General features: G+C 43.7%; 1 protein-coding gene across 1 annotated transcript in view; it reads left to right on the forward strand.

Annotated features, from left to right (window-relative positions):
• Positions 1–14,512, forward strand: part of LOC125293469 (neural cell adhesion molecule L1.1-like) — a 45,541-nt gene that overhangs the window by 21,711 nt on the left and 9,318 nt on the right. The window contains exons 2-12 of the mRNA XM_048241390.1: positions 945–1,320; positions 2,400–2,414; positions 2,786–2,888; positions 5,018–5,184; positions 7,703–7,825; positions 11,503–11,667; positions 12,105–12,216; positions 12,984–13,168; positions 13,479–13,610; positions 13,917–14,057; positions 14,262–14,373. Of these exons, the coding sequence (XP_048097347.1) occupies positions 1,182–1,320; positions 2,400–2,414; positions 2,786–2,888; positions 5,018–5,184; positions 7,703–7,825; positions 11,503–11,667; positions 12,105–12,216; positions 12,984–13,168; positions 13,479–13,610; positions 13,917–14,057; positions 14,262–14,373 (1,394 nt within the window). The 5' untranslated portion in view covers positions 945–1,181. The remainder of the gene's footprint in view (positions 1–944; positions 1,321–2,399; positions 2,415–2,785; positions 2,889–5,017; positions 5,185–7,702; positions 7,826–11,502; positions 11,668–12,104; positions 12,217–12,983; positions 13,169–13,478; positions 13,611–13,916; positions 14,058–14,261; positions 14,374–14,512) is intronic.

Here is a 14,512-nt window from a genome sequence, read left to right on the forward strand (position 1 = left end):
ACACAGTCACACAGACATATTTTAGCCCAAATTGAACTCAGTTCATTTCCCATTTCTTCCCCCTTCTCACCTATTCCTCCCATGTGGCCCCATCCATTGCTCTCCCACATCTCATCTTCCACACTATCTGTCCCTCCTTATCTTTTGTCTTTTCTAATATTTTGGCCATTTCTTGGTGTTTCCTTCCATTCATTATCTTGTCCCTCCCACTGTCTGCAGCACATCTGTCGTCTCTCTCTCGCCTCTCTTTCTCTCTCTGGCCCTATCTCTCTCCCTTTTCTTTCTGTTTCAGCACTCCACCTCTAATTTCATCTTCTCTCACTTTTTTTTCTCACTCTTTTTTCCTCTTCTCTCTTCTCCTTTCTTCTCCTCGATCTCTTCTTTCCTCCTCTCCTGTTTTCCCTTCACCTCCTTCTGTCCTCTCTTCTACTCTTCTCTTGTCAACACCTCCCAACTCTTTGATTTGATTTGATTTATTTCAGGATCAAGACAATAAAATGTATCAATCCAAAGGATGACATGCAAAAGTACAAAGCTTATTTCCAGCATGGTCCTTGTATCTCTACTTGTGTCCTTCCTCTCGACCTCACCTCCCATTTCTCCTTTCTTTATGGAAACATACCTGTGTCAGTGATTATTACAATAACAAAAACATACCTGTGTCAGTGATTATTACAATACCTGTGTCAGTGATTATTACAATAACAAAAATGCTGCTGTCTCGTTACTGGAAAATGTGTGACTCAGTGTCACTTCAATCAAACATGGCACTTTGCACATGTGGCAGTTACCCGTTGTCGCCCATCCTGCAAATTAACCTGGCTGTTAGCGTTAATGAATGCTGAAAGGTGCGGCCTGTATGGTAATGAAGCGTTATTGGGCCTTTGTCTTTTTTAATGGCTCAGAATATAATTCACTCCTGTCCTCTCTGCTCTTTTCCACAGCTACCCAGAAACACCGATAGGGCGTGGACCCACCACAGGCAGACAAATTTACTGTCCAACAGAGACACAAGCCCATTTCACCTTGCCCTTGAGAAAGGGTTTGTGGGACAAGTGTGTGTGCTTGTGTGTGTGTGTGTGTGTGTGTAGGTTAGCACACGTGAGTGTGTGTATTTGTGTGTGTAAGAGAGAGTTTGTGCGTCTGGGTACATGCATCTGACTGGGAGGAGTGGTTGAACCATGCCTCCAGCGCAGTGTCAGCAAAGAAGCTGTAGGGGGCAGCGGAGCGCCCTCAGCCATCAGCACCAACTCCTCCGCCTGCTCTTCCTCGTCATGGCGACGAGCTCTGTCCAGGGCTTCATCGATATCCCCAAAGGCTGTGAGTGCAGCAGCAACATCTTTACATATTTACAGCGGCACGCCTTTACACTGTTACATCTGTACATTATGTATAATGGCTTCGCCTGTGGCATCCCTTAATCCCCGTAATGTGTTATCTCTGATCAGAGAGTAGATTCTGATGGGTTTGTTAGATATGGCAAATGCACGTGACTTGATACATCTAGCCATTGTGTGAGGCCCCTGCTCACAAAAGGAAATGATTGTCACACTATTTCATTCAAAGACATATATTATGGCACATATAATCTCTATAAATACTGCTCTCTAAGTAACGAACAGTAATATACTGTAATCAGGTATGCTTGATTCATAGATCAGTCTTTCATTATCGAAATACAATATACATTAAGCTACACCACAAACCACAGACCCATTCTGTAAACAAACTAATAATAAGAAAACATGAATTGCACCATATATTCTGCTAAATTGCTCCCTGTGCTAAACAGTAAAGAGGACCATGGCATGTGCATTAGGCAGCATTTTGAACGCGTCAGCAGGTTAGCTCTTTGCCACGTGTCTGACTGATGGTCTGTCTCAGCAGGGACAAGGTTCAGGGGAGGGTCAGTGATACAGCAGCTTGGGGAAAGCCCTTGAAGCGTGACCTATGATCTGCGACCCTCACTGTGACCTGTCTCTCTCTGAGTGACGGGAAGCAAAGCGATCAATAACACACTAGTCAGACACTCAGAGGTCCTTCAGTGTCCCGATAAGTCAATTTGGGATTTATTCATTCTACATGTGAGGGATTAGTCACTCACAAACACATACACACATACACACATACACACACACACACACACACACACACACACACACACACACAGGAACACAAGTCAGGCACACTCTCTCTCTCACACACACACACACACACACACACACACACACACACACACACACACAAATGTACATAATATGCAGACACCCTTCCTTAACCTGTCTCTCCATCATATGCCACATATTGTGTTTTATAAGATCTGCCTGTTCCTCTACCGGGTGCTTTCTTCACAATCTAACACCTCTGTGTTCTCCTTCTCCATCTTTTTGTGCAAACAGACAATAGGGGATACAGTAAGTGTTTTTTTTCTCTTTCCCAGAGAACCATGTTAAATCACAAAACCTCCTCTCATTCAACACAATCTTTTCCAGTAAATCATATTAAATCACAAAATCTCTTCTCATTCTGCAGAATGCCATCAACCAAAATGTGTACAATCAACCGTAGTGTTTTCGTTGACATCATTGGTCACAAATCATGTGCATCGTATCTTATCTGGACAGCATTACCAATATAATGTCGAATGCACATCTAGACTATGTTCCGAGGATATAGTGAAGTGACTATAATCTTAACTGTTGTCTCTACTGCTCTACCCTGTCAGTGAGTTTTATTACAGGATATATATGATCTGACTCTCAGATGTTCTAATATCTGTTTGCAGTGAGTAGTCCTCCTGTCATCACAAAGCAGCCTACATCAGTCTTAGCGTTCAGTCCAGAGGACATCACTCTGTGCTGTACAGCATCAGGCACACCTGAACCAAGGTCAGTAAGTGTGTGTGTGTGTGTGTGTGTGTGTGTGTGTGTGTGTGTGTGTGTGTGTGTGTGTGTGTGTGTGTGTGTGTGTGTGTGTGTGTGTGTGTGTTTGTGTGTGTGTGTGCTGGTGTGTTTGTTTGTGTGTGTGTTTCTGTGTATGTGTGTGAACGTCTCGAGTGTGCTGTATGTGTGTGATATGCTGTTTATTCAGCATATGTTTTGAGTGTCTGTGTCTGTCTGTCAGCCTGTTGGTCTGTTTGTCTGTGTATGTGAGAGAGACAGTGACTACACCCATTTAGGGCAGTTTTTTCTGTTGTTGTCTGATCACCTCCCTCTCCATCTTAATTTGTCGCCATCATCCTGCAGACACGACACTGTCATCCATTATCCCCGTTCTGCTTGCTATCCATATGCTGTCTCTCCAGCTTTTTCTTGCCTTGTTTGTCTTCCCCTCCCATTAATGTAATCCATTTGTCAGAGAAAGCCATTTATCTCATTCCAACCCTACCCTCCGCGGCTTCTGGGGAAAATGTTTTGTTTTGGGACTTCAACCCACACAGCCAATGATGATAATAAGCAGATCATTGCCCCCCCCACCCAACGGCGGTTGTCTAATCTACAAGCCCCTACTTCAAACGCAGGGACCCAGAAGAACCTCTCTGGAACCTTTCACTGAGAGGAGAACCATTTAATTTACATCCACCCCCACCCCCACCCCCACCAGGGAACAGTCTCTCCTCTGTCTCCCCTTCAAGCCACCGCTCTGTCCAAAACTCCATTTTCTGAGTTACAAATGCTTAGTCCCAGTGTGGCTGCCACTAAACCCCATTGGAGGGCCAGTGTGTGTGTCAGGACTCTTTAACTCAGCTCTGCTCCTCAAACTGCTTTCAAAAAGCCGCAGTAAGTTTTATGGTGGGAGGCTTTTAGCCAACCACTCCTCTCATCAGCGGGGAAAGAGTGATGACTGTAACCTAATCTGAGTCGGAAACGGCCATCTCCTTAATGCCGGCGCGATAGGCATATAGAAAAGTGCAGTTAAAAGCCTGTGTCACAGAAGTGTCACCCTTCTTCAGCTTTCTCCAGTTTTACACCGCTCCTTAATCTTCTCTTGTCTGTCCATCCCCAGAACAGTTTAAATAGAGTAGATTCAGTCATTCTGGTTTTTACATGTTCACCCAAAGCTTTGCTCTATCTGTCCATCATTGGTGCACTGCCTGAATCACTGAAAATAGTTTCAATTATTTTTTTTATCAATATTTTATTCCTATTTATTTATGCTAATACTTCAGTGTCAACTGCCAAGATCTCCTTCATCCCCATCTTCTTACTCCAGCCTAAAAACAAAATTACTGACAGATGTGATAATAGTAAGTATATTTGTGGTTGTAAATAGTGACTGTGGTATCACTCTACCACTATGCAATATTACACATAAAACAGTCATACATACTCATCACTGATAAATAAATTAACTACAATACTTGAAGTTGAAATATAATATTCATTAACAAAAATACTCTCACTGGTTTGTAAAGATGCAATATTACATATAAAACACTGTTTATTATTATTATTATTATTATTATTATTATTATTATTATTATTATTATTATTGGGTGTTGAGAGTCATATAGTCCATAGATATTCCCCCATCCCTGATCTATCAGAATGATTCCAGTGTGGCTTTGTTCTAACCTCAGTCCAGACAGATTCCATGCTGTCAAAACAGTCTCTGCCCGACATAAAAGACGTCTCACAGACCCCAGGCCCCCCCACTGGCTCAGTGATCACAGCCTGGAGCTTTGCCAGACAACTTCTCCCCCCCCCCCACCCATCCATCACCACCACCCGCCACAACCCTAAGGGCCGGGGGCTTGGTTGGCATGGGAATAAATTGCATCTCATAATCAGAAGATAATAAAGACAAGACAGGATATGACATCATTAAGGAGAATGATGATGATCTCTGCTTTGTGTTCTTTTCTGTTCTCTCTCTCTCTCCTTCCTTTATTTAGAAACCTTTCCCTCTATCAAATGCTTTACTGTCTTTCAAACTGACCATATGGACCATTTAATGTGTCCCCTGTTTTCCTTTTAACATTAAATATGGTTCTTCACTTTCTCTTTCTCTCTGAAAGCTATCGTTGGGTGAAGGATGGAGCACTGTTTGCAGAGCTGGAGGATGATGGGACTTTGGTAGCGAACAAGTCTCTGTCATTGGACGACTATCAGGGAGACTATCGCTGCTATGCCTCCAATGTACTGGGTACAGCAGTGTCTGACCTGGTTACAGTCACAGCAGGCTGTAAGTTCAATTTTACTTCTGTGATATTCTTCTGGCCCTTTTGACACAAGTTCATTTTGACAACCACTCAGCACAATGGATGACATGTAATTGATCTGCTACCAAGAAAATATTATTTCACAATTATGGTAGACATTCTATATTGGTGCTTTATTATGATATAATAAATATCCCTATAGGGATTGTCAAAGTTTTTTTTCTTTTTCGGTCATCTACTTCCTGAATTTTTGGTCAACGATACCCGGGACACTGAAACACCGGGGCACATGAAATTTGGTGGGTACATAGCCCCACTAGACTTTTACGGAAAAAAATTGTTTGGTCTGGGGGCCACAGCCGATACATAATTACAAATTCAGTAGGATTAAAGGAAAACCGGATATTCATCATCATCATTTAGGCTGCATTTCCAGTATTGGCGTTACGTAGTTGGTCCACCAGATGGCGCAGCATTGCAGAGACGTAAAGGAGAATTCTGTTGTGATATTGACCTAAAGTGTGTTGACACACGATAACGAGTGTGAATGTATTTCTCATCTCGGCTTGTCCCCTGCACTCAGAAATCTGGCGCTAGTTAGCCGATGCTAAAAAACAGTTTTTCGATGGGGGTGCCTCGGGCATCGGCCTAGCCAGGCAAATAAATCACTGTTTTACACCATTTACGAGGCTCAAAGTAGCTCCATACTTCATTGGTAGACTTCCGAGGGCCTTGACATTTAAAACGAGACATTGAGAACTTTTAAAAAGCACTGGTAGTTTACTTACAAGACGATTTATACAGACAGTATCTTCACGGAGTTTAGCGTTTGCAGCCATCTAGAATTTAGTCATGATAAATCAAGCGACGAGTATGAATGAACAGGTATGATAAGGGATCAGATTCCAAAAATAATTCTGTGGAAATGCATGGATTCCAGTTGCTTCCACACGTGTGTGAAGTATCCAAACAATGATAACACTTTCATTATGGCTGCTTTAGCCACAGACCTACTACTGTATGTGTATGAACAGTCTAGCAACACATTTCATAAAGGCCATTTTGGACATGTCAGTTATTTGCACCACTGGTTAGATGTAAAATTGCATTTCGTTTTAGACTACTGATATTTATGCATTGACAGTAAAGTTGAATATCATATGAACTAAAGATGACTAAAATCTTGCATATGTAGAAGGAACATTCACAACAATCCATGGCATGACCTCTCTTCTTGATAGCTGTTGAAAACTGCATGGAACTGACAGGAATTGTTTTGTTTTAATTAATTAATTAATCAATCAATACATTAATTAATTAATAAATAAATAAATAAAAACATTATACTGATACCTTCTGTAGCCTTTCATCAGTCCAGTTGAAATGGATGATCTGTGATGAACTACCCTACTTGCGATTGTTTAGAGATTGTAAAGGTTTTTGTTTAGAGATTTTAAAGGTTTTACAACAATGCTACACAATGCTAGTGCTACAAATCTATTCACCTTTGCATCGCCAGTAGGCTACTTTCTGCACACACACACACAGGCATGCCAAACAAACAAGCACAAAAGTTTCAAGAGTGGGAGATGGAGTAGAAGATGGAGACAAATTGATAAGTATGATTTATTTTTGCAGAACAGATGTACAGGACTGAGCGGTGGTCATATTTTGTACCGTTATGCGGTACATCTAGTTTTATTTATTTATTTTATTTATCTAGTTGCATTTATCAGGGCTAGCCAGACAATGTACACATATACATAACACCAAGTAGTAGCCTTTAGCCTACTATGTATCTATGTATGGCTTCAAGACTGCATCTAGAAGCATTGCTTGTTTTTGTTTTAAAAAAAACTACATATTGTGCCTTTAAGCAGGAGAAAATTAATAAACTGGAAGCAATGATCATATCAATCATATCATGCTTTCACAACAAAGGTAATGTTGATATCCCTTACTGTGTAAGACAGACAGTAATCATGTAGAGCCTACTCAGCCTGGTTATGGAGAAATGACTCAGGATATCTCACTGACTGACAGAGATAGCGCCTGTGTTTGCTGGCCTCCCTGTTACCTAGACAACCATCACCTAGAAACGGGATGACATGATGTCATGCAGTCGAGTCTGTGGCAAATATGAGAACCCCTCTGGGATCAATACCCTGTGCTTCCGAGAATTTGTGTGCTTGGTTTGGGATGTGTGTGTGTGTGTGTGTGTGTGTGTGTGTGTGTGTGTGTGTGTGTGTGTGTGTGTGTGTGTGTGTGTGTGTGTGTGTGTGTGTGTGTGTGTGTGTGTGTGTGTGTGTGTGTGCGCACATGCATTGTTTGGCCAGGGAGAACAATGGACCAAGGAGCTTGTTAGGGACACCTAATGCATTCACAAGACTGAGCTGAGACAAAAAACAACATCAATGATCTTTCTCTAAGTTGCTCTAATAAAGGTTAAATATATTAATTATATGTTATACTGTAATGTAATGGTAATACAAATGGAAAATATTAGATTTTTGATTTCACTCCTCTCATTCTGTGCCTTAGACATCCCAAGTCTGTATAAAGAACAGCAGCAGACGTTTCGTAAGGTGGAGGGAGAGAGTCTGGTGATGCCGTGTGACCCCCCACCCGACTCTCCCCCACACAAGATCTACTGGATGGACAATGGTGAGTTCACACAGGATTCTTACACCTGCTTCAGCTTTTCATTCTTTTAATCAAGGGGTCAGAAACTCACTCACACTTGGTACTAGGGCTGTGTATTGGCAAGGACCTCACAATACGGTATGCATCATGATACATAGGTCACGATACAATACATCGCAATATATTGTGATATGATACATATTGCGATATATTGCAATACTTTTTTGCCGAAAATGTAAAAGTAGAGCTGGAAACACAACTTGCTGTGTACCACCAGGGCAGTATAATATGTAGATCACATTAGTGATAATTCAGCAGAAAAAAATAAAACAAATTGCAATGTCAGCAGTGTTGGGGGAGTTACTTTTAAAAAGTAGTATTTGCTCATTACTCGTTACTTCTTAAAAAAGTAACCCGTTACTTTACTTAGTTACCCTCTATGGAAAGTAACTTTTTACGTTACTCATTACTTTTATGTTACTTTTATGTTACTCGACTTTGGGCAGAACCTAATATCTGATCCGAAATGTGTAGGCCTATATAAAGTTCTACTATGGACATAACAGGTATTTCTTTTGTGCTCTTTATTATAAAAAATGCCACAAACAGAGCACTTGACAAGAAAACAATGGGCTATAGGCTCCAACACCACCAAAAGCTGTAGTAACCTGTTTGTAATACCAAGTCCACTAGGTGGCACTTGAGTTTGAATACCACGGTACTGATGTGTTAACGTTCAGATCCAGAAAAATACCCCAAGCTGTAGCCTGCGTGTATGTATCCGTGTTCACTAATACAAATATATAAGATATCCACTATCGTACGTGTCAGTTTGTGTTGTTAAGATACTACAAAAGCCCTATGAAACAATATCAAATAACATAGCCTCGATACATCCGGATATATAGGTGAACACAGAATACGAGTTTATTTTATAGCCGTACTCTTTCATTAAACAGGCTCCTACGTCCTACGAAATTGGTGCAAAGCTATAGGCCTAGGCTGGCACAGTGGTTTCTCACCAGGGCATAGTGTAGGCTACACACCTTACAGTAAGGCTTACACTCACATTCCTCTTGACTCACATGATCTCTGCAACATACTGGAAGGGATCAAAGGCACAACCATGAAGAAGTTGGAAAGAATGGGCGATCTCATCTATGCCTACGGGGTGGAACGATTTGGAGTGGTCGAAGGCAAACAAGCTACTTCTTCAATCCCGACCAAGTCCAGAAGGCAGACAGAGATAGACCGCCTATAGTCAGGGAGAGGAGGCAGCTGAAGAAGCAATGGAGGAAGGCCACAGAGGAGGAGAAGGAGGGTATAAACCTGCTGCAGGAAGAGTTTCGGAGCAGGCTTGCAACACTGAGGAGAACTGAAAACCTCTTGAGGAAGCACAGAAGGAAGGAGCAAACAAAATCACGCTTCTACAAAGATCCTTTCAAATTTGTGAAGAGTCTCTTCACAAAGGAGAAGAGCGGAAGTCTCTCAGTGTCAAAGGCCGACCTGGAAGAACACCTGTAAAAATTCCTGCACAGATGACCGACACCAGGAAAAAATTACGCTCCCACCTGACATGCCACCAGTCAATCCACCAGAGCACGAGTTGGATATCAGTCCACCCAGCTTGGCAACACCTGGAAGTGGGAATCATGGCCAGCTGCACCATCTCCCCGCTGACCTTCACCCTGGCTATGGAGGTCATCATTCGGGCCTCTAGATGGACAGTTGGCAGACAGCGAATAAGACCTGGGCTGAGGCTGCCACCGGTCAGAGCTCATGGATGACCTCACAACTCTCACTACTACCAAGGTTTGCACTGTACAGCTATTAAGAAAGCTCCAGGAAAACATTGAGTGGGCTTGCATGAAGATCAAGCCGAGCAAGTCCAGAAGCATCTCCATCATCAAGGGGAAGCTGTCAGACCACCGCTTCCACATTGGCGAGGAACCCATCCCAACTGTCTCCGAGAACAGCGAGTAGCCAGTGAAAAGCCTAGGTCGTTGGTATGATGCCTCTCTTAAAGACAAAGAGCAAGTAGAGCAGCTTAGGAAGGAGGTAGCCAGTGGCCTGGAGAACATCGACAGAACCTTGCTTCCTGGCAAGCTGAAGCTCTGGTGCATGCAGTATGGACTACTTCGACGTCTCCTGTGGCCACTAACCCTTTATGAAGTCCCGCTTTCAAAGGTGGAAAAGCTAGAGAGACTGGTCAGCTCATATGTATAAGGAAGTGGCTTGGCCTTCCCAGGTGCCTCAGCAGTATTGGACTTTACGGCAAATGGATGTTACACCTGCCCATTTCCAGTCTAGCAGAGGAGTACAAGTGCGCCAAAGTCAGGCTGGAGATGATGTTACTGAATTCGAGCGATCTAGTTGTAGCCCAAGCTGCCCCCATCTTGGCCACTGGGAGGAAGTGGACCCCGTTGGCTGCAACTGAGCAGGCAAAGGCAGCACTCAGACATTGGACAAGGACATTGTCGGCCGAGTGCAGGAGGGGAGGAGTGGTCTTGGACTTGGGGCCAGTACACCAGTGTGGAGCAAGGCTTCTCCATCTCAGAGACTGGAAGCTGCTGGCAGACTTGGACAAGAAACTCTGCCTCTCCGCTGAAATCACAGCCACCAACCTGCGACCAGACCTTGTTCTGTGGTCAGCTTCTCTCAAGCTTGTCTACATCATCGAGCTCACTGTCCTGGGAGGGCGCAGTGGAGGAGGCCTATGACCGGAAAAGGCTGAGGTACGCTGAACTTGCAGCCGATGCACAACAACAAGGCTGGAATGTGAAGGTATGCCCAGTGGAAGTAGGCTGCAGAGGATTCGTAGCCACCTCAACATCCAGGCTACTCGGGGAGTTGGGAGTGCGATGGAAGGCCCATCGGCAGGCAGTCAAAGACCTCTCTGCGGCTGCTGAAAAGGGAAGCCAGTGGCTGTGGACGAAGAGAAAAGACTCTGCCAGGGCCTTCAAGTGAGTTGATGGCATCTAGGGAGTGAACCTGGGAGGCTGGGATTCACTGCTGAACCCTCTGGAGGTGTCGTGGGCTTATCAGCGAAACACCCAAGAAGGAGGGCGCCCACTTGACAACCCAAAGGGTGCCATCACTCAATTGACCATCCCACGGAGTCTCGTCAGTGCCTCAAGTATTCATTAAGGGATATCAACACCAAGTCCTATACAACAGATCTTCCTCCCCTTAGTTTCCTCCCCTTCCTCTAAAGTTAGCGTTGGCTGCTTCTTGCCATGATTGCTTCTCATGTTTACCAGCCTCTGTCACGTAGGCCTAGCCTATACCGTCCGTCCGTGTAGAGCTTGTGACTGTTGTGCAAGAGCACAGCTGAGAAAGCAGTGCTTTGAAATATGTCCCTGGGAAAAGTAATGTTGCGGCGAATTGAAAAAGGAACTACTGTTTCCTTACCAAATTTTCAGTAGCTTTTACCCGAAAATGTACTGTAACGCGTTACACACAACATTGACTGATAGTGAGCTGTATAGACATTTATGCACAGCCTAACGCTTTAGTGAAAAATATCGATATGTGGCAGCATTGGCGATAAGATAGCATATTGCGATATAAGTAACGATATGATATATCAATATTTCGATATTGATTCACAGCTCTACTTGGTACTATACCTAAACCTCACACATCCACCCACCCACCTCTCTATCTATTTTTCTTCTCTCCCCCTCTCCTCTCTCCAGACATCAAGCACATCGAAATGAGTGATCGAGTCACCCCTGGTCTAGACGGCTACCTCTACTTTGCCAACGTGGTGCCTAGTGATAATCGAAGCGACTACACCTGTAACGTTCGCTTTCGCCAACACATGATCTCCAAGGAGCCAATCACTCTCAAAGTGAACCGTAGTGAGTTCCTTTTATAAGTATCCACCTCTAGGTATATGTTTAGCATTACAATTTGGCTATGGTTTCTACTCTACTGTACTCCTACACTGCATACAGCTTACTATTACTATCGTGCTGTGGCATATGTCTGTAAAAGTCAGCGGTCACTAGATGCAAACTAGATGTCATACCATATCAAGTTGCCAAGACATTCATGTCACCACTTGTGAAAAAAATTTATTGTGGCTCAGTTTAAACACATTAACACTGATTTCAGCCGTATTCACTGTTTTTGGATGGATCAGATGTAAACCCACTTTCACTGGCAGATGGCACCAGTGACAAATTTCATTATAGATAACCATGTGAACTGTGGTAAAGAGAGTAGCTGCAGCATCAGCTGTGTGTTGAGTTCAACGTGCTTAACTCTATACTGTCCATTTGTTCTTGTTGTGAAGATGCTTTGGTGGAAGAGCGCAAGCCTCACATCGCAAGGCCAGCAAAATCCTACAGCAGTTACACAGTTCTCAGGGGACAGAGCTTCAATCTGGAGTGCATCCCCTACGGGCTGTGAGTACTCTTTCTTTAGTCTCAATTTGTGCGGATGTGTGTGTGTGTGTGTGTGAGAGAGAGAGAGAGAGAGAGAGAGAGAGAGAAAGAAAGAGAGAGAGAGATAGGAGAAAGAGAGGATGGATTATAGAGATGGATTAAAGGTGTAGTCTTTTTTCCTTGTGAATAAATAATTCCTCTGCAGTTGATTCCACTGACCTTATTTTTCTGTGTCATGTACCATGTGTGCTTGCTAGAAGCATTTCATTTCTATTTTTGGATGAACAGCAAAATGCCAGTTCAGGTATAGATGTACTAGTGAGTTGCTGCAGCTCAGCAGGTAGGGCAACACCAGGGGCCTGGCCAGTGGCATAGTGACATAACCATCAAAATGTTAAAGTTAACATACCCAGACTGTTAATATCTGGATCAATCCATATGTTTTAAAATTATGCTTCCAAAGTCTTTGAGTTCATAATTTTTCATTTTTACCCTGGGGAAGGAGGAACATTATGTCCTGTGCTCTATTTGTGCGCACCCAATGCTGTGGCTTTGGCAACATCTCTAGTCATGGCTTTGGTCCCCCAGGGAACTCATATCCTGCTAGAAATGTGAATGGTGGGTGTGTGTGTTTTGGGGCGGGGGGGTTGGGCGGGCGCTGTGGCACAACTGCCTACAGCACCCGTTCCACATTTTCTCTCCTCTTCTCTTCTTTTGTCTTCTCGTTTCCTGTCTTGTCTTTTTTCCTCTTCTCTTCTCTTTTCTCATTGCCCCTCGCATTCCCTCAGGCCCACGCCAACTGTTACCTGGAAACGAACCAGGAACAGTAACCAGGAACAGCCCCTCAACACCAAAAACTATGGCAGGTGGCTGCACTTTGAGAAAATCTCTGAGAGTGACGATGGCGAATATGAGTGCATCGCCCAGAACTCCGCTGGATCCGCCTCACACACATACTTCCTCACAGTGGAAGGTAAAGATAGCATCTGGTAGAGTGTGGCAACTGCATGGCGATCCTTGTTGCAGCCAAAGACTGTGGTTTTATATCAATACTAAGCCTGCCATTCTACTACAGGTGACGCTGTGTGATTGCACTTGACGCTTGTCCTTAGTACCAATCTAGATTGATTGACATTGATTAAAATTAATTTCATAAGACAGAAAATAACATTGCACCCTTCTCATGGATCTTGTTGTGTGGTTATGACACTGCATCCCTTTGTCCTAATGTCATGTGTATTTATTCATTTATTTGTTTGCTTGTTTTCTTTCTTTCTCTGCAGCGGCCCCACACTTCACGAAGCAGACCCAGAATCTGCTGTACGCCCCTGGGGAGACAGTGCGTCTGGAGTGCCAGGCTGAGGGCATTCCCACACCAGAGGTCACCTGGAGAATAAACGGAGTACCCATCTCTGGTAAAACACAGAGATACACACTCACAAATATGTATAGACATGTATATACATGTAAGGCCAACCACAACAAACACAAAAACACACAAAAAACATCTTGGCTCTCATACACGCACACACACACACACACACACACACACACACACACACACACACACACACACACACACACACACACACACACACACACACAGCGAGAGAGAATGATATATATATATATATATAGAGAGAGAGAGAGAGAGAGATAGAGAGAGAGAGAGACGCACATCTGACGGCCCTGATGGTGACATGCCTTCTGTCTCGTTTCAGATGTTGATGAGCCTCGGCGCAAGGTCACCAAAGGCGTGCTCATCCTGACTGAAGCGAAGTACAGTGACACCGCTGTGTACCAGTGTGAAGCTGTCAACAGACACGGCATCACCCTCATCAACACCTACATTCATGTCATTGGTATGTATTACACACACACACACACACACACACACACACACACACACACACACACACACAAAAGACACACACACATTGCCATGATGGCACATCATTTCATAATATGTAATATGACACTTTTGTTTCAGGCAATATTCATTTCATATTTGCAATCAGGTAACAAAACCTTGCTGATCCTTTTTCCCCTCATGATGTATCTTCCAGAGCTGGCTCCTCAAATTCTGACTGAGGACAACAAGAAGTACATGATGGTGAAGGGGAAGACAGCCAGCCTGGAGTGCAACGCTTTTGGTTCCCCTCGGCCTGGAGTGCTCTGGTGGGTTCCTGAGGGTGCCTTCACACCTGGGTTGTTTGGAGTAGTTGAATTGGAACGTGGAGTGTATCCCCCAAAGATTGGTTTGCTTGGATAATGTGAATACAACAAATGCACACTATTTCAGAGCAAAACAAAGACT

This window comes from Alosa alosa, chromosome 4 (assembly GCF_017589495.1).
Source record: "Alosa alosa isolate M-15738 ecotype Scorff River chromosome 4, AALO_Geno_1.1, whole genome shotgun sequence".
Classification (NCBI taxonomy): Eukaryota; Metazoa; Chordata; class Actinopteri; order Clupeiformes; family Clupeidae; genus Alosa; species Alosa alosa.